Raw genomic sequence first — 20,149 nt, 5'->3', positions numbered from 1 at the left:
ACCCATACTGTATACATCAATAATAGGTACATGTATCACATACATATTGAAATGAAATATATTTTAATTTGTTTACTGTTACATTTGATCTGTGCATTACGAATTCACGAATCACAAAGTACCTACATGACTACATTGTACAAAATAAAATTATGTAAATTATTATTTATTACATTATTATGACATTATAATATAAAATATTTTATACATCAGCTCTCCTACATCGCGCTGTGCATATTAAAATATTATTATTATTTATTATCTATCTCTGTGCTGACTGCTGATATAAACAGAAATATAAACAATATTATCTTGTAACCTGTGATAATAATATTATGTAAACTGTTATCAATCGACAATCACAATCCACAGCACGATTAAAGATATATCTTTAATCGTGATCCACAGACTTCTATTATACTAATATAGAAATGTGTGTCACAATCACAGTAATACTATATTTCTTATTTGAGTGATTTCTGAGTGACTTCTCTCCTATTTTAAGTTGTAATAAGTCTAATGTCTATTAGAATTTAGAAAAATAACTTAAGAATTAAGAATATTGAGTATTTAAGTATTATATAGGCATACTCCATGCAACTATGTAATTAGTTACCTATACCTATGTGCTATAGTATATAAATTGTATGTTTAAGCTGATATATTGGATTACAGACTTTTACAGTATTTACTGCAAATACTTATTTTAGGAAGTTCCTATTGAATTCTGTATCATATTATATAAAAACAGTAAGTTACCACCTTTATAGTTATTACTTTTATCTTTAATGGCTATGGAATTGTGCCCTGTGATCCATTGTAAATTCAGTACCTAATAGTAGATAAATATAATGTTTAAATATTAAATTGGTAGTCAATAATTTAAATTCCGGTGTCTATATAGGTATTTCAATGTTCAATTAAACAGTAAACAGTGATATCCAACTTAAATGAGTAATGCTCAATCAAAAAGGCATAGAATAAAATATGTAATTTGTCCTGTAGTATATCCAGTACAGTACAGTATAGATTATAGGCATTAATATAATATTAATAATTAATTTCTAATTTAAATTATATTGTTTTTTAACAGTTATCCTTCGACTTGTACTGTGATTGTGAATATTTGTGTAGAAAGAGTTTATACCTGCATAGCTACATCTTACTTCTATCATGTATGAAGTGCATGTTCTTTTTGTAGGCTATTGTCGGCCAACAGAAGGTGGTATGTTGGCCAATTGTACCTGTACATTGGTCAAAGGTCCTAAAAACATTATCGTTGACACTATGACTCCATGGGATGGTAAGAATTTAATAAATGCTATTGAACAACATGGAGTTGGATGTGATGACATTGATTATGTAATTAGTACTCATGGCCACTCTGATCATGTGGGTAACAATAACTTATTTTTGAATGCTAAGCATTTGGTGGGCCGATGTATTAGTTACAAACAGATGTACTATGACGATAGTAAATTTTTCAACAGCGATGGTGTGTATGAAATTGATGAGAATATTCGAGTTATCTCAACCCCTGGACATACACTGACGGACGTATCTGTTATCGTTCAAACAACCAAAGCATCAATTGGAATTGTAGGCGATTTGTTTGAAAGTGAAGATGATATAATGGATGAATCCATTTGGTTAAATGCTGGTAGTGAAAATCCAGATTCACAAAAAAAATATAGAAAAGCTATTATGGAACAGGTGGATTGGATTATACCTGGTCATGGTGCTATGTTCTGTACCAGGAAATACAAGTGAACAATAAAATGTTTAAAAATAGAAATAATTTTAAAATTTAAGTTTATTTGATACCTCCAAATTTCAATGTATTATAATTATATTATCTTCATCTATACAACTACCTATCCCACAGAATATTATTATTATATTATATTATTCTGTGACTACAAAAAACGATTACCAATAAACAATTATTCAAGTACTTGTTCAATTTTTATAGATTTAAATTCAATATTTCAATAGGTAATTTTAAAAATATTCTTGTTTTTGGTATATTATTATATGTCGTACAATAATCTTTTCACAATAAATATTTTTGTACTTATATTGACACTAACTTTCATATTTCATACAAAAATATCAACTAACTATGTAAGCATAACTTGTCAATTAAAATATTTGTGTCTTAACTATGTTATAAGTAATAACAGCAAATTGTATTCAAGTGTATACACTGTATTCAATTTATGATATGTTTTTTAATATACTGTGCCTATATTTTATACATGATAAATAATAGGATTGAATGTATAAGTTTTGTGTTTTAGAACATCAATCAATAATAATTATAAAATATTTAAATGTTATGGTATTTTTTCTTTGATTCTGGTTTCAAAAGTACAGTAGACTTTGTTAAACACTGTGAACAACACTTAGGATAATTTTTATCAGAACGGAATGGTTGGCATGTATGATTAGGCAATTTACATGAAGTGCAAGGTTCACATCTGCAACAAAAAAATATAACAATTTATATTAATTCTTTAGAGGCTTATATTTTTATATTTTTAGTATGACTTACTCCATAGTTTTGATTGTCGGGGTCTTTGAGTCCTTTTGCCTCGAACAAGTACGTTTTTCACATCTTCCCACTGGATACCAAATGGAGTCTACCTTGTAGGCTAATTTAGTTTCCTCGTCATAACATTTTGTAACTGTAATATTAGTTTTAAAATAATGCATAATTTTTATTCAGATAATAGTTACCTACTTGTTACCACTAATTTAATTAATAAACTATTTTTTTGTTGGTTTTAATTTACCAAGTTACCCACATATTTATAATTATATTATTTCACTCATTCAGGCCTTACAATTATTTAAATTATCTACCTGTAACACTTAATAAAACTTTCATCCCTCACTCATCTGAGGCTAAGCACCTAGGCATAATACTGGTCAGATACTTAACCTGATCTTCTCATCTTAAGGATAAGCGCAAGGCGCTTAGCTGTAAACTGCACGTCTTCATTTGTTATGAGGCCACTTATACGTTCAAACTCTATGGTTCTACATTATCCATTGAATTTATTTTATATAAAACTTCAACTAGTATAAACATGGCATTGTGATTTGGAGTTCTGCAAAGATTTAAGAACATCAATAAGATAACCCCTCGAGCCTATTAAAATAGCTGACTTTGCTTAATGACTGGGAGCCTCCATGGCTTGCCTCAACCAGTTTGAAATTTAATATTAAAATCCAATAGAACTCTAACCAGCTGATCAAGCGGCGACAGGCACCATTAAAAAAAATACTTATTGACTTTTATGCTATTATGCATAACTTGTATTGATTGTATTTTAGATTATGAACGAAGCGATAAAAGTATTGATTTTACAATGATGTGTTTTTTTTTTATGTCTGTCATCAACTTTTAGTACAGTAAAAATGATTAGACTTTCTTCAAAAACATCTTTTCTGAATTTCTGAAAAGAAAGTGAATCTAGTTGGTACTTTGGGGGGGTCAAAAATAAAAAAAGTAGCCTTCAAAAGCGCGGGATAAACAGAAAAAAAAAATGTTTTTTTGAAAAACAGGAACTTTCACGCAAAATCGGTTTTCAACAAAATTGATTTTGAATTTTGGTGTAACTCTTAATAATAACAATATAAATATAATAGAAAATATCCTAGACTGACAAACCACCTCCGCTCAGAATTGTTTTTCCTATACAATTATATTATATTATATATCATTGAATTCAAATTTAACACTGTCCATTACAGTCACCGATTTGGAACAGCAGAGCGACACCCACTTATCCCGCTTTTTTATATATATATATATATTATATCATGTTTATATTGTTTTCTCTAATAGTCTAATATCTAGTGTCTTGTATGATTTAGGTACCTTACATCAACTTAATTAGTGTAATACACTAGGTAATGCCGTATACATTTTTTTTTTGTTCCCAATTCTTTGTAAATCAGATACTATAAAAACACGGAACAAAACAAAAATACATCATTGTAAACCAATACATTTATCGCTCCACAGTCCACGCTTCATCTAAGACACTTAACAAACGCTTATTATTTATTGATAAATAAATTAAAGAAAAATCTGTAAGTCTAAAATCTATTAGTTCCTTAGAGTTATTATTCTGTCACAAATATTGTCTAAGTTCTCAAGAGGTAAAATAATATTATACAGATGATTCTTTTAAATATAATATTATATACATTAGTTTTCTCGAAAAATATTATTTAACGTTTTTGAAAATATTTTTTTGAGATAATTTAAAGTTATTTTAAAACAATATATTTTTACTGCTTTTAAGTCTCATACTTTTTTTAATGATAGCACCCTGCACCCATATTTAATTTCATATTGCAAAACAAAATATTTTTCTGAAGTACCTACCTATACATTATTGTATTATACACATTAGAAAACAATAAAAATAATAGTAAAAATTAAAAGATATAATTTTTTCTCATTAATTATGTTTTAAAATTACATTCAATTAGGTAGGTAAATAAAAAACAATGTTGCATAAACGTTATAATTATTTAAGAAAATTAGTGTTTATCTTCAATAGTCTTACGTTGTATTTATATAAAAATAGCGTCGAATTCTTGTCTCAAAATAAACCCTATTTTATGCATAGATAAAGATTAATGAGGCCTTTTAGGTTTTATTATGGCGTAATGTTATATCAGGCCACCAAAATGGTAATTCGTAGAATATTCCTAATACGATTATTCACAAGTAGGTATCAAATGAAATCAATAATTCATCAATGTAGGTATGCAAATACCGTGGTTTCACTTATAGAATATTTACTAACCACAATAGGTCGTAGTAATTGGACTGATTCTCTGATTATAATTAATTACCTATAATATAATTAATAAATTATAGACTTTAGCTATTTGTATTTGCATGGGTACATGGGTACCTATTATGATTATCTTATCATACCTATACATTAGTCGAGAACAAGAAAAAAATTAATATTTTAATAAAAATGTTAGGCTATATTAGCCTAAGTAGGTACGCGGTACGCCATACGTTGATAAAAATTATGAGGTGTCTGCCTAGTATCAAACATGTGAATTACAAACAAATATTTAAATTTGTAGGTATAATTAATATTGTAACCATCATACGCAGGTAAATTACGAAATGAATGAAATTTTCCGTTCACTCACTCAAATTGGACTCTTTAATTTCTTCGTTTCCGAATCCCTCGGCTTGCAGCACGTTCTCCTTGTCGCTGTAGAAGTCTGGAGCCGCTGTGGACAGAGAGCACAACGCGGCCATTGACAAGATGATGGTTAGTTTCGACATGATTGAATGGTCTGACGTGTGGATGACAAAAGAAAACAAAATAATAAGGAATACGTATTCCTATGCGATTTATGACAATAAACAATAGAACGCAATTCGTGAGTGCGAAGGACGTAACTAATGCGCGTATAGATAATAATTTTAAAATGCGGAGACCGAGACCCACGATAACCTCAACGGCTAACCTTTTGGTCTTTGGTTATCGATTGTAATATTATAATAATTTATTTACCTATACACAGTGTATTGCACGTAGGTATCACAGACATATATAGGTATAACATAAGTACCTAACCGTTAACATGCGTAGTTGCAGTTGCCTAGAATCCTATATACTGCTTCTAGTATAAATACATATACCTATTTTTTAGCATTGGAAATGATTGTGTATTTGTGTCCCATTGTCTTGAAAAAAAATAAATAAATCGTCGATCGTATTGTACACATTTTTAGTTCGCCGATTGGGTTTTGGCGCGCATATTATTATTTAGGTACCTACCAATTACTTTTTATAATACATCGTACCGGTACCCGCTTAGCTACAGCTTTAAACCCAACTTTTTGAGAAACCACCCGAAACCTATTATAGGTATAAGTATAGGTATATTACGATTATAATATGCGAAGAGTTATTCGTTTTTGAATGGACGAGTTTGTTGATCTGCGCTATACTGCACTGCAGCAGCGCAGCAAGTGTACAAAGGATCTGATTTATGAAGATCTTTACCCGTCGTCGGTCTTATAGGCCGCGGCGTGTTATGAGCCGAAACGAAAACCAATTTTCGTTCTATAGTCGGAAGGCGGGCGGCGGCGCCTGACCGGAATAATTAAATTCGCACAAGGCTGCTAATGTAATATGCTATTCGTATTTTTTTTTTTTTTTTTGTAGTTCCCGGTCATTAAAATCCACGACAGCGGTAAGTCAACTTCTTTCGATTCATTTAATTTTAATTTTAATTTTTCTCCACCATCGTATATATGTATATGATTTTGGGTCGCTTATTTGGTAGCCACGCGTGTGGACGTTTGTGTTACGCGTATGATTAATTCGCCAGATATTCATATGCGTCATTATATAATTTCCTAAAATATTTCTATAACCTATATACCCACCTTTTTTTTTTTTTTAAGAACGCTGCGCTTGTTTGGTTTTTTCTCTAACCTATATCCTATACTTATATTTTACGACGTTAAATACATACTTGAATAATGCGCGAAGCGAAATAAAGGTAGGTATATCCGCAATGACTGCATTAAGCGATTCATTTATTGATACAATATTATGAACTATCGTTCACTAGCTTTAAACAAAATGTTATAGTACCCATACACGTTTGGAAATTAGTAAATGGCCTTTGATCCTAAACGATTTGACATCAGACTGTCAAAAAAAAAAAATTAGGTTAGCGGTAAAAGAACACGCATGGTGAAACAAATATTAAATATATCTACAGGATGATTTAAAACAAAATTTCTTATTAAAACAATTTGAATAGAAAATAATTGGCCTACTTAAAACAATATTTTTATTTTTGTATATTTACATATTATTGTGATTTTAAATAAAATATGGCATCATTATAGAGTAGGCAGTGTACAAAATATTAAATATTCGCAATACCTTCATCTCAATCTAAGCAGTAAGACCTATTTGTCATGATGGCGATGATTAATTTAAAAATCTACCCATATGTAGGTGTTGTGATTGTTTTGAAAAACACATACCTACTCATATTTATTTAGGACCAGATATTTGAAGTGAAATTAATTAAAATTCAATATGACACTAAACAATATATACCTAGATAGGTATTTTATAAAAATATTAGAAAGAAAATAATACGCTGGAACGTTTGAATTTCTATAAAAAGATTAATGTAATGAATTTATTCCCTGGTTGTTAAATCATATCCAAGTGAATATAGTTAAAATGTTTATAAAAATGTATTCAAATGTCTTGTTGATTAAATATAAAATACAATAATATTTATATACCACCTATTTTTATAATAGTCGAAAATGAATCCTTAATATGTTATAATTATTTTTAGTAGTATACATTTGAAACACCCTGTATACATGTTTAATACACTCCCTTCTGCTTAAGCTCGCAGATGTTTAAATAATTTTATAAGAACTCATTTAACAAAAAAAAAATCCACACTTCAGACATTCGGGCGTTTGTCATTCGATGTTCAAAATAGTCGTAGATGAATACATGTGATGTTGATATAATTTTTTTTGAGTCGTTTAAGTTAATTTTGCTATTATGGCTACTTCGTGTTTTTTGTGTGTATTCTTGATTTGTATAGCTGTATCCCACGGTTATCATTCTAATATTGGTTTTAAGTCAAAGGTAAAATTTAGAAAATTTTTATTGTATTGGTATTTTAAATATAGGTATACCTACCTAATACCTATATAGGTAGTCTTATATAAAATGCATGTATATAAGTATATTATAGTATATAAGAATATATCTTATGTAATAACATCAACAATGCATGTTTACCTGATAATATTTAAATTTATATTTAACTATTATAGACTATAGTATTATATAAAGTTTGATAAAAAATCATATTTAGATTTAATAATACCTACACTTACCTGTTAAATTAATTTTTAGTTTGTCATTAAATTGTTTGTTTTTACATAGCTTACTTCTTTGAATGTAGGCATGCGGATATTTTAATAATTATAAGTACCTACCTACCATTCGTACCTACTAATAAACTGCCATATTATTTTTTTTCACAAGTTCATTATTGTATTGAAATCCCAATAATTTACTCTATGTATGTTCTGTATTTATTGCTATTAAATACCTACTTAAAGGAACGCGTATTACCGCATAGGCCCATGAAATTTTCAAAAAATAGGTATTACCTATATTCTCCATATAATATTGACATATTGTGGAAAAACTGTCTAGCTATTGAGTAAGTTATTTTCCTGTAAAACTTAATCTCATAAGTTAAATATTTAATGGACATTTACATTTAACTATTCAAGTAGGTACCTACTTAGTAAACTATGAATTAAGTTATCAATTAATTTATAATTATGGCTTTTAAGTATAATAACGAGATAGGTACCTGCCTATCAAAATACAAAACACAAAAGCTTACGAAGTTGAGTTCATGAACTCTGTAGATTTAACAGTATTACCTAACCTTACTTTATTTAAGTTTTAAACATATAAACTATTATGATTAATATTAACAAAATTGTTTAATTTTTAATATATTTTTTTTCATAAAAAGTTATCAAGTTGTAATTTTTTCAGAATGGTTCAATGTTAAATAAAAGTACAAATGATATTGGTACATCCTCAGCAATCTCCAATACAGAATTTTTCGATAAGGAAAAAGTGAGTAAACATATAAAGACCCAAGGGCGTTCGGAAGAACTTGTCAAGGAGGGGGGGACATTTTAATTTTTTAATTTTTTGTTTCACTACCTATCTAATTAGTGATAAGGTAGGTACCTAATTATTGTTAGTGACATGTTTCCTTTCATATAGGTAGGGAATATAAAAATTATTTATGAATTATATATAGTTAGATAAAATGTAATTTTACAGCATTAAGCCATTAATTTAAATGTAATTAAGGTTACAATAAGGTTCAGTGGCGCCAAACTATATTTTAAAAGGGGGGGGGGGGGCAAGTAAAAAATTATACGGATCACCACCTCCGTTTACGCTTGCTTCAGTGCTGCATATGTATACATTAATAGCTTGTTAGGAACATAATTCATAAGTAGTTTGCTGGGGTACCCACGGACTCCCACGACCCCACCCACCGAAAAAAAGGGGGGCGGTCGCCCCTCATGGGTTATAGGTTCGGCACCACTGATAAGGTTACAAATGCATTTTTTTTGATAAATAAATTGTTACCATTGATTTGATAATGCTGGGTTATTTATAAAATTAAATGTTTCTAGCTTATTCAGCCATTGATAACACAAACTTGAAACTATTGTATACCTACATTAAACATGAACATTAAAATTGTTTATAAAAAAAGAGTAAAAACTTGGTTGACACTGCACTTGGCCCCGTCAATTATAGGTACCTATATGCTATACAAAATAAATCAATAAAAGCAACGTCCATAGTTCTGATATTCATTATCGAGTGTAATAAAAATCACTGGGTGAAAAATGTTTTTATTTTTAGTTTTAAAAAAAAATGTATATTACATAATGAATAATGATTAAAGCTATGATATTGATGTAGGTTACACGTACTTTATAGTTTATATTATTTTCGAATCTATACACAATGCTCGTTTTAAAACATACACATTGCATGTACCTATTTTTAAATTTTTAAGATTTTTGGGAATTTTTGAATTTTTTCAATCCAAAATGTAATTTTCAGATTCTTACATGATTTTTTATATAAATTAAAAAATGTATAACTATGTATTAGTAAATTAATATATGATCTAAACCTAAAAAAAAAAATAATAATAATAATAATGTTTGGAAACAATAATAATTATTATTACTATTGTTTTTACTGGTTGAAAAGTTCTAAATGATTAGTTCTGTCTTTAAAACTCTTTTATAATTCTTTAAAATGTATATTGTATTATTATCATTTTTTCCAAATTCGTATAAGAATTTAAAATTATTAGAAAAAAAAAATAATGTAGCTCATTTTAGATTCTTACAGCAGAGCGATGAATGTATTGATTTTACAATGATGTGTTTTTTTTTGTGTCTGTCATACCCTTTTAGGACGGTAAGGAAGCTTAGATTTTCTTCAACAGTATTTTTTCTGATAGGAATGTGAATATAGTTGGTACTTTGGGGATCAAAATTAAAAATTTCCCAGAAGTTTTCAAAAGCGCCGTGAAAAACAAAAGAAAAATTAAGGAATAACAGGAATTTTTACGCAAAATTTGTTTTCGAGATTCGAGATTTTGGTTTTTGGTGCAACTTTAAAACAATTGTAGGTTAAATGACTGTAGGTAGATTAAATTTTAACTGAATGTTTATATTATCATTTTCTATACACCATAACATTTTCCAAATATTTAAAGCTGTTTACGGACATTTTCAGTTTCCATTTTTAATATCAATAAAATTGAATTTGTTAGTTAAAAAAGCTTGAAAATTATTGAGCGTTTGAAGTTCATATTTTTACAAGATTGGACTCGATTTCTCATATAGCGATTTTGTTATTTTGTTGTAATTAAAAAACGAATAACTGTAGATACATGAAAATTTCACTGAATTGTCATTTAATCAATTCCTATACTTGATAACATTTTCAAAATATTTTGAATCTTTTTGAGCTGTTTATGGACATTGTCAGTTTTCAATATTTTTAGTTTTTTTTCTATAATTTTTAATTTTCAATAAAATTTTATTTGTTGGGTAAGAAATGAGTGAAAATTTAATACAATACTACTGATAAAAATAATAGCAATTTAAAAATAATAAAAATACTCAAGCACAATTTTTTTTTATAAGTATTTAAGGTTGGAATTTTGACGAAATGTATCAAATTTAAAATTTAAAAATTATTTTGTAGTTAAAAATGTATTAATAGTTCAATTTTTATGGCTAAGGATTGAAAATTTAAAACAAGGTTCCACGTAATTAGGTTATAATCATTAGCGCAACTAGACATTTGAACTAAGGGGTGCTTAAGCTCCAGGATTTTTGTGACTTAATTGGATCTAACACCTAAAGATTTTTTAGGGGGTGCTAATTTTGACTTAGGGGGTGCTAAGGACCCAAAGCACACCCCTAGTTGTGCCAATGGTTATAATATATAAATTACTTTATACACAATAATATCATCAATTAATATACATAGAAAATAAAACATTACAAGTAAATCATAGACTGACTGGCCATCTTCGTTTAGAATCGTTTTTCTAATACAATGATATTATATCATTGAATTCAAATTTAACACCATCCATTACAGTGACCCACTTGTACCTACTGTACAGCAGAACGACACCCACTTTCCCACTTTTTTAATTTGAAGTGCATTATTCCAAATTTTTAGGTCATAAAAGCATTTTTTAAGGCATTACAATTCCAGCTCTAATAATGGTGATAATTATGATAATTGACCCAGAAAATAGCCATGGAGGCACTGCCCCTACTTGCGCGTATATTATTTGGTATTATAATTTACAAAATAGGTAACAATTTATTATGATTTCAGAAAATAATTGCACATAAAAATGAAATGACCAAAGAATGTGTTTTAAAATTAGTGGATGATCAAACAAACATTTTAAATTTTAAAAACAATTATGACCAAAATATGGAATTAACAGAAGATGAAGTAAAATAGATATATTTTTATTTAACAGAAAAAAAAAAAATAATAGTATTTGGTTCTATTTACTGAAATATTGTACTTTTTTTTAATATAGATGGTTGAAATTATTGGTGAAAATTTAAGAAACTTTTGCAAAGATAAAATCATTATTTTAAATAACTTCGACAATAATCGTTTTAGTAGATCAAAACGTTCAACAGAAAAGAAACGATATCAAGGTCAAACCCAAACTCAATTTGTTAGTTTTGGTTCAAAAAATTCTAATCAAGAAACAAAAAATGGATTGGCTGAAGCTTTGTCACAACCTGATTTATCAAGGGCAACAGTCAGTAAGTGCCTGATATATTTCTAAATAAAATGTAGAAATATTATGTTTAAATATAAAATATATTTAAATAGTTCTGCAAGCCAAGTATTTATAAATAAATTTGAAAACTACAAGTTTTCATCTAACACATTGATTGCAAATTGTTTTAAATACTTTATTGCAAAAATACTTTCTATTGACTTCTAGTAGGTAGTAGATTAACCTACCTATTAGTTACTTTGCGCAACTAGACCTCTAAAACATGGAGTGCAATAATATTTCATATTTTAAAAACATAAATACATATTAAGGTATTTCACTATAATAATGATAGTTTGACCCAAAAAACAACGGCTGCTGAAGACCCCTTTTCACCCCCTCCTCTGAGTTGCACCAATGTAGGTGGGCGTAACCGTTTTCCGCCAAAATGACTCTCGACCGTTATCACCATAACCGTTTTCCACCATAGGTTATATTCCGATTTCTGCCAAAAAAAACTTAATAAATTATTTAAGATATTTTTTGAGAACCCTTAATATCAGTTATATACCGCCATATTATTATTATTATTATATAAATAATTCAATACAAATAAGATATGAAGAATACCTGAATACCTACATTCAAGAACACATTCGTGGGCATTTAGTTAGGTTCGAGTTTGTTAAGCAAATATATTTTTCATATAGTAATTAATATTCAATGTGTTAAAATATGTTTGGATTTTTGTCTTTTAATAAAGTTTTAATTTTTATAATTTAATGTATTATTTGGACGAGAAACTTGTAATGTTTCTAATAATTATTAATTAATTTATATATAATTTCTTAATAATTATTATTAATATTAATATTTATACTGTTTATACCAGATACCTACTATTTGTTTAATTGTATATGCATATAATATTTTAATATGATAAACGTGTCGTCTGTAATACAAGGCGCGTACATCGTAATCATTACTATTTGAAGGATTAAGGTTTAGGGGTTCTCAAAAAATATCTCAAATTATTTATTAATTTGGTTTGGCGGAAAACGGAAACCCTCATGTAGGTACTATAGCCTATATCAAGGCTAGAAGTACTTAGTATCTATTAACGACATCTAAATTTAGATGTTAGTTCTGTTAATTAGTAGGTACTATTACTATGCAGTTTAACATAGAGTCTATTAAGTCTTTATGCTATGGATCCATATAAATTTTCTAAAATACATAGGTACCCGCTACATAATACTATATACGTATGTATAAAGTCTACATTAAATTAAATAATTCTAATAAAATCTCATTAATACGACTCGCGTTTACTTAATAAATTGCTTTATACGGTGGGCACGAATTAAATAGAGAAAAAGCTGTAAAAAGGTTCATTGATATAGAAAATATTTACATAATTTGCAATTTTTTTAGGTGGTTTGAATGGTATGGGACAAGCTCAAAGTCAGTCAAGCTTTGGGGAATGTGATGAATGCCCTGGACAGGATTATAGAACGCATTCCACACAAGTGGACAATTCTCATCTGGTACGTTTTCCATCTCTTCGACCTACAAATTCTGTTCCTCAAAATGAAAATTCAAGACCATATAGTATATCGAATACAAATAGGCAGGCACCAGGCTTACAAAATGAAGAAAATCAAAGAGAACATTCTATCAACGGTCAATACCCAGATACATATCCAGGTTCAGGAACAAACATTAAATTACCGGGTAATCAAGATCATGGATATGGTGTTAGGCCTTTAGTCGATGGTCAATATCGAGGATCAGGAACAAACAATAAATTACCAGGAAACCAATATCAAGGATATGGTATAACTCCGTCTATCGATGGTCAATATACAAGTTCGGGAACAAACAATAAATTACCGGGTAACCAAAATCAAGGATATGGTATCAATCCGTCTATCGTCGGTCAATATCCGGGATTAGGAACAAACAATAATTTACCGGGAAATCGAGATAATGGATATGGAAACGAACCGTATTCTTATGGTCAATATCCAGATAAAAACCAAGGTTCGGATTCAAAAAATACAACAGAACTGGGTAATATAGACTCGGGACGTGTATATAGTTCTGCAAACGAACAGAATCCAAATTTAGCTAATACGAATTCACCTGAATTCAAAAAAAACGTAAACAATGATGCTGTTAACCCAAACACATATTCCATTAATTCTAGTCCATTTAATCCCAGTAGCTGGGAATATGCAAATAAAATCGATAGTAACAATCCTAATTTAGATCAGCAAATAAATCAGTCAGGCTTTCCCAATATTCCTTCTGGGTTAGGTCATGGAATATTGACTCCACATAACACACCTAATTCAGAATGGACGCGTCCTAGTTACAATCCACAAGTTCCAGTAACAACTTCAATAGGACATCAAAATAAACCAGCAAATTATCCACCTATTTTTATACCTAACCATCAACAACAAATGCCAAATGTTTTAGGTCAATTAACACCAAGTATGCCTATTTCAAGTGATGCGAACTCACAAAACGAGCAAAGGATTAAAAACGAAGCTGCTGGAACTATACACAATGGATATCCGTTGTCTTCAAATATACACGGAGGCCAAGATTATACCACACTAAATTTACCTTCGCTATGCAATTTCTTATACCAGACATGTCTTAATGCAATGTCGAATAATAAAAAACTAAATGAATTTCAAATAACTAATTCACAAAATAACGAAAGAATTCCTAACGAGGGAAAACAAGTTGGTATTACACAGGTACCTATAACCCAACAGCAAGGTTACCCTTTATACGGCGGAGGAAATAATCAAAATCAAATACAGCCTAGTTATGGTCTACCTCAAGATACATTAGGATCGGGCGTGCCTTATGTACAACATCCTGGATACACACCATCAGGTGTAAATTTAAATCCAATTCAAACTAGCTATGGCCAACCTCAAAGTACATTAGGCTCTGGAGGATCTGGTTATCAGCAACCTGGATACGCTTCGTCGGGTGGAAATATAAATCAAATTCAACCTAGTTATGGCCAGTCTCAAGGTGCATTGGGAACAGGAGGTTCTGGTGTTCAGCAACCTGGATATATCCCATCAGGTGGAAATATAAATCAAATTCAACCAAGTTATGGTCATAGTCAAGGCACATTAGGCTCTGGAGGGACTGGTTATCAGCAACCTGGATACGCTTCATCGGGTGGAAATATCAATTCAATTCAACCTAGTTATAGCCAGCCTCAGGGTACATTAGGCTCCGGAGGGTCTGGTTATCAGCAACCTGGATACGCTTCATCGGGTGGAAATATAAATCAATTTCAACCTAGTTTTGGCCAGCCGCATGGTACATTAGGCTCTGGAGGGTCTGGTTATCAGCAACCTGGATACGCTTCATCGGGTGGAAATATAAATCAAAATCAAATTCAACCTAGTTATGGCCAGTCTCATGGTACATTAGGCTCTGGAGGGATTGGTTATCAGCAACCTGGATACGCTTCATCGGGTGGAAATCTAAATCCAATTCAACCTAGTTATGGCCAACCTCAAAGTACGTTAAGCTCTGGAGGGTCTGGTGTTCAGCAATCTGGAAATGTTCCATCAGGTGGAAATATAAATCAAATTCAACCTCAAGGGACATTAGGCTCTGGGGGGACTGGTGTCCAGCAACCTGGATACGCTTCATCGGGTAGAAATATAAATCAAATTCAACCTCAAGGGACATTAGGCTCCGGAGGGTCTGGTGTTCAGCAATCTGGAAATGTTCCATCTGGTGTAAATATAAATCAAATTCAACCTAGTTATGGCCAGCCTCATGGTACTTTGTACTCTGGAGGGACTGGTGTCCAGCAACCTGGATACGCTTCATCGGGTGAAAATCTAAATCCAATTCAACCTAGTTATGGCCAACCTCATGGTACATTAGGCTCTGGAGGGTCTGGTGTTCAGCAATCTGGAAATGTTCCATCTGGTGTAAATATAAATCAAATTCAACCTACGTATGGCCAACCTCAAGGTACGTTAGGCTCTGGAGGGTCTGGTGTTCAGCAATCTGGAAATGTTCCATCAGGTGGAAATCTAAATCCAATTCAACCTAGTTATAGCCAGCCTCATGGTACTTTGTACTCTGGAGGGACTGGTGTCCAGCAACCTGGATACGCTTCATCGGGTGGAAATCTAAATCCAATTCAACCTAGTTATGGCCAACCTCATGGTACATTAGGCTCTGGAGGGTCTGGTGTTCAGCAATCTGGAAATGTTCCATCAGGTGGAAATATAAATCAAATTCAACCTCAAGGGATATTAGGCTCTGGAGGTACTGGTGTCCAGCAACCTGGATACGCTTCATCGGGTGGAAATCTAAATCCAATTCAACCTAGTTATGGCCAACCTCAAGGTACGTTAGGCTCTGGAGGGTCTGGTGTTCAGCAATCTGGAAATGTTCCATCAGGTGGAAATATAAATCAAATTCAACCTCAAGGGACATTAGGTTCCGGAGGGTCTGGTTATCAGCAACCTGGATACGCTTCATCGGGTGGAAATCTAAATCAAATTCAACCTAGTTATGGCCAGCCTCATGGTACATTAGGCACAGGAGGGACTAGTGTCCAGCAACCTGGATACGCTTCATCGGGCGGAAATCTAAATCCAATTCAACCTAGTTATGGCCAACCTCAAGGTACATTAGGCTCTGGAGGGTCTGGTGTTCAGCAATCTGGAAATGTTCCATCTGGTGTAAATATAAATCAAATTCAACCTAGTTATGGCCAGCCTCATGGTACTTTGTACTCTGGAGGGACTGGTGTCCAGCAACCTGGATACGCTTCATCGGGTGGAAATCTAAATCCAATTCAACCTAGTTATGGCCAACCTCATGGTACATTAGGCTCTGGAGGGTCTGGTGTTCAGCAATCGGGAAATGTTCCATCTGGTGTAAATATAAATCAAATTCAACCTACGTATGGCCAACCTCAAGGTACGTTAGGCTCTGGAGGGTCTGGTGTTCAGCAATCTGGAAATGTTCCATCTGGTGTAAATATAAATCAAATTCAACCTAGTTATGGCCAACCTCAAGGTACGTTAGGCTCTGGAGGGTCTGGTGTTCAGCAATCTGGAATTGGTCCATCTGGTGTAAATATAAATCAAATTCAACCTACGTATGGCCAACCTCAAGGTACGTTAGGCTCTGATGTTCAGCAATCTGGAAATGTTCCATCTGGTGTAAATATAAATCCAATTCAACCTAGTTATGGCCAACCTCAAGGTACGTTAGGCTCTGGAGGGTCTGGTGTTCAACAATCTGGAAATGTTCCATCTGGTGTAAATATAAATCAAATGCAACCTAATTATGATCAACCTCAAGATACATTAGGTTCTGGTGGGACTGGTGTCCAGCAACCTGGATATAATTTACCACCTGGAGAACCTAATCGAAATCGTCTTTCAAGTGTTCAATCACCTTTAGATGGAAAAAGAGTACCTCAAAGTTATCCTGGATCGTATGGTGATAACAGTTTTAGAGGTCCATCTCTTAAGCCAGAATCAGATATAGGAAATATTAATCCATCACTAAACCCAATAATCGGTGGTCAGTTTGGAACAGATATATCATCTGGAGGTTCTGTGACTCCTATTGACACTGAAGGAGGAGATGCACAATCAATGACTAATGTAGATGTTGATGGCCAAGAAACTAGAGCATCGGCTTCAGCTCAAGGAAAGTCCAAAACAGGTATGAGCCAGACTCAAGTATCTGGTTCATATTTAGGAACAGGAACTTTTTCTGCTCAAGCTCAAACAAGTGATAGCGATAAAGGAGCTCAAAGCCAAATTGTAAGTAATACAAATGGTACAACAAGTACAGCTCAAGGAAAAGGTGGAAGGGGACAAGCACAATCCCAAGTTCTTTATAATTCAGATAATGGCATTGCCTTAGGTGAAGCACAAAGCTCAGGAATTAATTATGGAACAAACACTCAATTGCAAGCTGGTATAAAAGGGGGAGTGGCAGATGCACAATCAACTGGCCCAGGAAGTACTTCCAGCCAGGCTCAAATAGGTTTCTTACCACAAGAGTCCAACAACAGCACTAATCAAAAGTCATTATTTAAAGGTAGCGGTGCAACTTCAGCTCAAGCTGGATCATATAGTGGTCAATCGCAAAGTCAACTGTTTGGGTCATATAAGCATGGTATTTCATACAACGGTGCTGCTCAAGCAAGCAGTGGTAAAAAACTTCAAAACTTACCAAAATTAAATATGGCTGATGCCAAGTTAAAAATTGGGCAACTTGAAAGATCTTATAATGAAGTTAAAAATCAAACTAATGCACTCCCGAACGTACAGCCTATTCCAAATGTATTAAGATCTCAAAATCAAGTGGACAATTCCAATGTTGATAACCAAAAACAGCAAAATATATCTTCAACACAGACTCCATCTATTTTACCACAAGAATCGTCTAAAAATATCGATGTTTATCCTGAATACGAAGATAATGATGAGTATGATGAAGATAGTGATGAATCTGTAAATACAAAATCAGTACAAACAAAAAAAGAAACAATCCCAAAGCAAGAGCAAAATATTATTTTAAAATTAGATGACAAACATGATGCCCAAATTACTCGTGATTCTGATAGTCAGCTGAAATCTGGACAAGTATTAGATGCTGGTCAAGTTATACCAGGGACTAACGGAACTAAAATACCAAATGGATTTAGAGGGAGGGTAGCTTCAGTAGCTGGAGACCATACCGAAGCTAAAGCAATTCCGGGAGGTCAAGCTCAAACTCAAACTGTATTCTTAACACCCGGAGTAGGTAGTTTAACTGTGGTAGACAAAACAAAATTAAGAGCGCAGTTAAATAAAGAATCATATGTTAAGCCAATTAAAAGTTTCAAAACTGAAATTAATGGAGGAATAGGCAAATTTCAACCAGATGAAAAGAATGTTCAGTATTTTACTAAATCATCAACTTGTGGTTACTTTTCATTTTCGTGTAACTATGTAAATGGAGCAAAAGATGGGCCTAAAATATGTAAGCCAAATCCACCACCTTTCCCATGCCAGAGAACTAATAATTAATGATTATAACAAATATTAGAATAATATTTTTTTTTTATAAAACAATTATTTATATTTTAGTTAAGTTAATTGAGTACAAAATTGTATACTAATTAAACCTAACTTTGTACTATGAAATATAGTAGTTCTATTAGAGTAACATTTATTATTTTATATACTAATTTAGCTACTATTATCGTTTTGCACATGATTATCGCTATATAAAAGAAAATTCACAAATACTAAATGTATTAATACATAATAAGACAATAAAAAATGGAAAATTAAAATGTCTTATGTGTTTAAAGAATACAAAACAAGTATAAAATATAAGTTATAAAATAAAATATTAAATATAGATTTAGTGAATGTGTTTTGATTTTATGGTAAGATCATAGAAAAGGTATTTTCTATAAACATAATATATACAAAAAAAAAATTATTAATTAAATATTAAATATTTGACACATATTTAGAACTAATTTGTATTCTTACAATGTATTAATTATATTAATTGACTGATAATATATTACACAAGAAGCAAAATATTTTAGTAGTTTTTTCACCAATAATAAGTAATAAATTTAATGCAGGTTTATTAGTTGAAATTCAGTCTTCATCACTATGACTTGAATCATCTGAAGATACTCGATTTGTTAAACGTGTCAATCTTAAAAAAGAAAAACTTAATAAATTACAACCAAAATCTTTGTTTTAACCAAAATATGTAATTGTATTCTTACTTCATGTTCTATGAACTCAAAAGCAGCATTTTTAAAGTAAAAAAATGTTATTCATTTATATTATATTGAACAGAATAGTCACATACTGTGCATTTTAACATAGCATAGCATAGCATAACATTATATACAATATGCATTGAACATTTTTAGTATACAAGCTTGTGGGGGACTCCATAATCCCACAGTACTATTTTTAATATAATATGATTTACTACAGAGTTTCTCAACCTGTGGTACGCGTACCACTTGTGGCACATAGAACGCTCGTAGGTGGTACGCTAAGAAAATCTCCCTTTATAAAAAAATGGACTGGATCATTATTTACATATATTTTATTTGGTTTTTTGATATTAAATAATAATATAAATAACAATACATTGTACTAATTTTATTTTATTTTTA

The 20,149-nt window shown here is 31.2% G+C and overlaps 3 protein-coding genes and 1 long non-coding RNA gene across 9 annotated transcripts; 2 read left to right on the top strand and 2 right to left on the bottom strand.

Moving 5' to 3' along the window:
• Window positions 1-399: 399 nt before the first annotated feature.
• On the top strand, window positions 400-1,802 carry LOC100163083 (metallo-beta-lactamase domain-containing protein 1). Its single transcript, XM_029488637.1, has 2 exons — window positions 400-750; window positions 905-1,802. Exon 2 carries the CDS (start codon window positions 1,174-1,176, stop codon window positions 1,768-1,770), a length of 597 nt encoding a protein of 198 aa, XP_029344497.1. The 5' UTR covers window positions 400-750; window positions 905-1,173; the 3' UTR covers window positions 1,771-1,802.
• LOC100167199 (uncharacterized) lies at window positions 1,796-5,446 on the bottom strand. The gene is given in 3 exon segments (NM_001162263.1): window positions 1,796-2,480; window positions 2,555-2,687; window positions 5,191-5,446. Coding segments are annotated over 3 exon segments (423 nt in total). The 5' UTR covers window positions 5,330-5,446; the 3' UTR covers window positions 1,796-2,329.
• Window positions 5,447-5,900: 454 nt separating this feature from the next.
• LOC103310238 (uncharacterized PE-PGRS family protein PE_PGRS54) lies at window positions 5,901-19,160 on the top strand. 6 transcript variants are annotated; one of them, XM_016806873.2, is made up of 6 exons: window positions 7,321-7,685; window positions 8,619-8,702; window positions 11,526-11,648; window positions 11,740-11,974; window positions 13,366-15,780; window positions 16,261-19,160. In XM_016806873.2, exons 1-6 carry the CDS (start codon window positions 7,599-7,601, stop codon window positions 19,023-19,025), a joined length of 5,709 nt encoding a protein of 1,902 aa, XP_016662362.1. In that variant the 5' UTR covers window positions 7,321-7,598; the 3' UTR covers window positions 19,026-19,160. The 6 variants fall into 6 exon arrangements, with proteins under 6 accessions (XP_029344496.1, XP_016662362.1, XP_016662360.1 ...); XM_016806871.2 differs by having other exon boundaries at window positions 13,366-16,008; window positions 16,207-19,160; XM_016806872.2 differs by having other exon boundaries at window positions 7,322-7,685; window positions 13,366-16,008; window positions 16,390-19,160.
• On the bottom strand, window positions 19,052-20,071 carry LOC103310237. The gene is made up of 2 exons (XR_511013.3): window positions 19,748-20,071; window positions 19,052-19,674 (listed from the first exon to the last, which is right to left on the bottom strand). It is a non-coding gene; the product is annotated as an uncharacterized LOC103310237 (long non-coding RNA).
• Between the last annotated feature and the right edge of the window lie 78 nt (window positions 20,072-20,149).

Source organism: Acyrthosiphon pisum, chromosome A1 (genome assembly GCF_005508785.2).
Source record: "Acyrthosiphon pisum isolate AL4f chromosome A1, pea_aphid_22Mar2018_4r6ur, whole genome shotgun sequence".
Classification (NCBI taxonomy): Eukaryota; Metazoa; Arthropoda; class Insecta; order Hemiptera; family Aphididae; genus Acyrthosiphon; species Acyrthosiphon pisum.
Note: the sequence above shows the minus strand (reverse complement) of the source record. Positions and strands in the feature narration are given on the sequence as shown.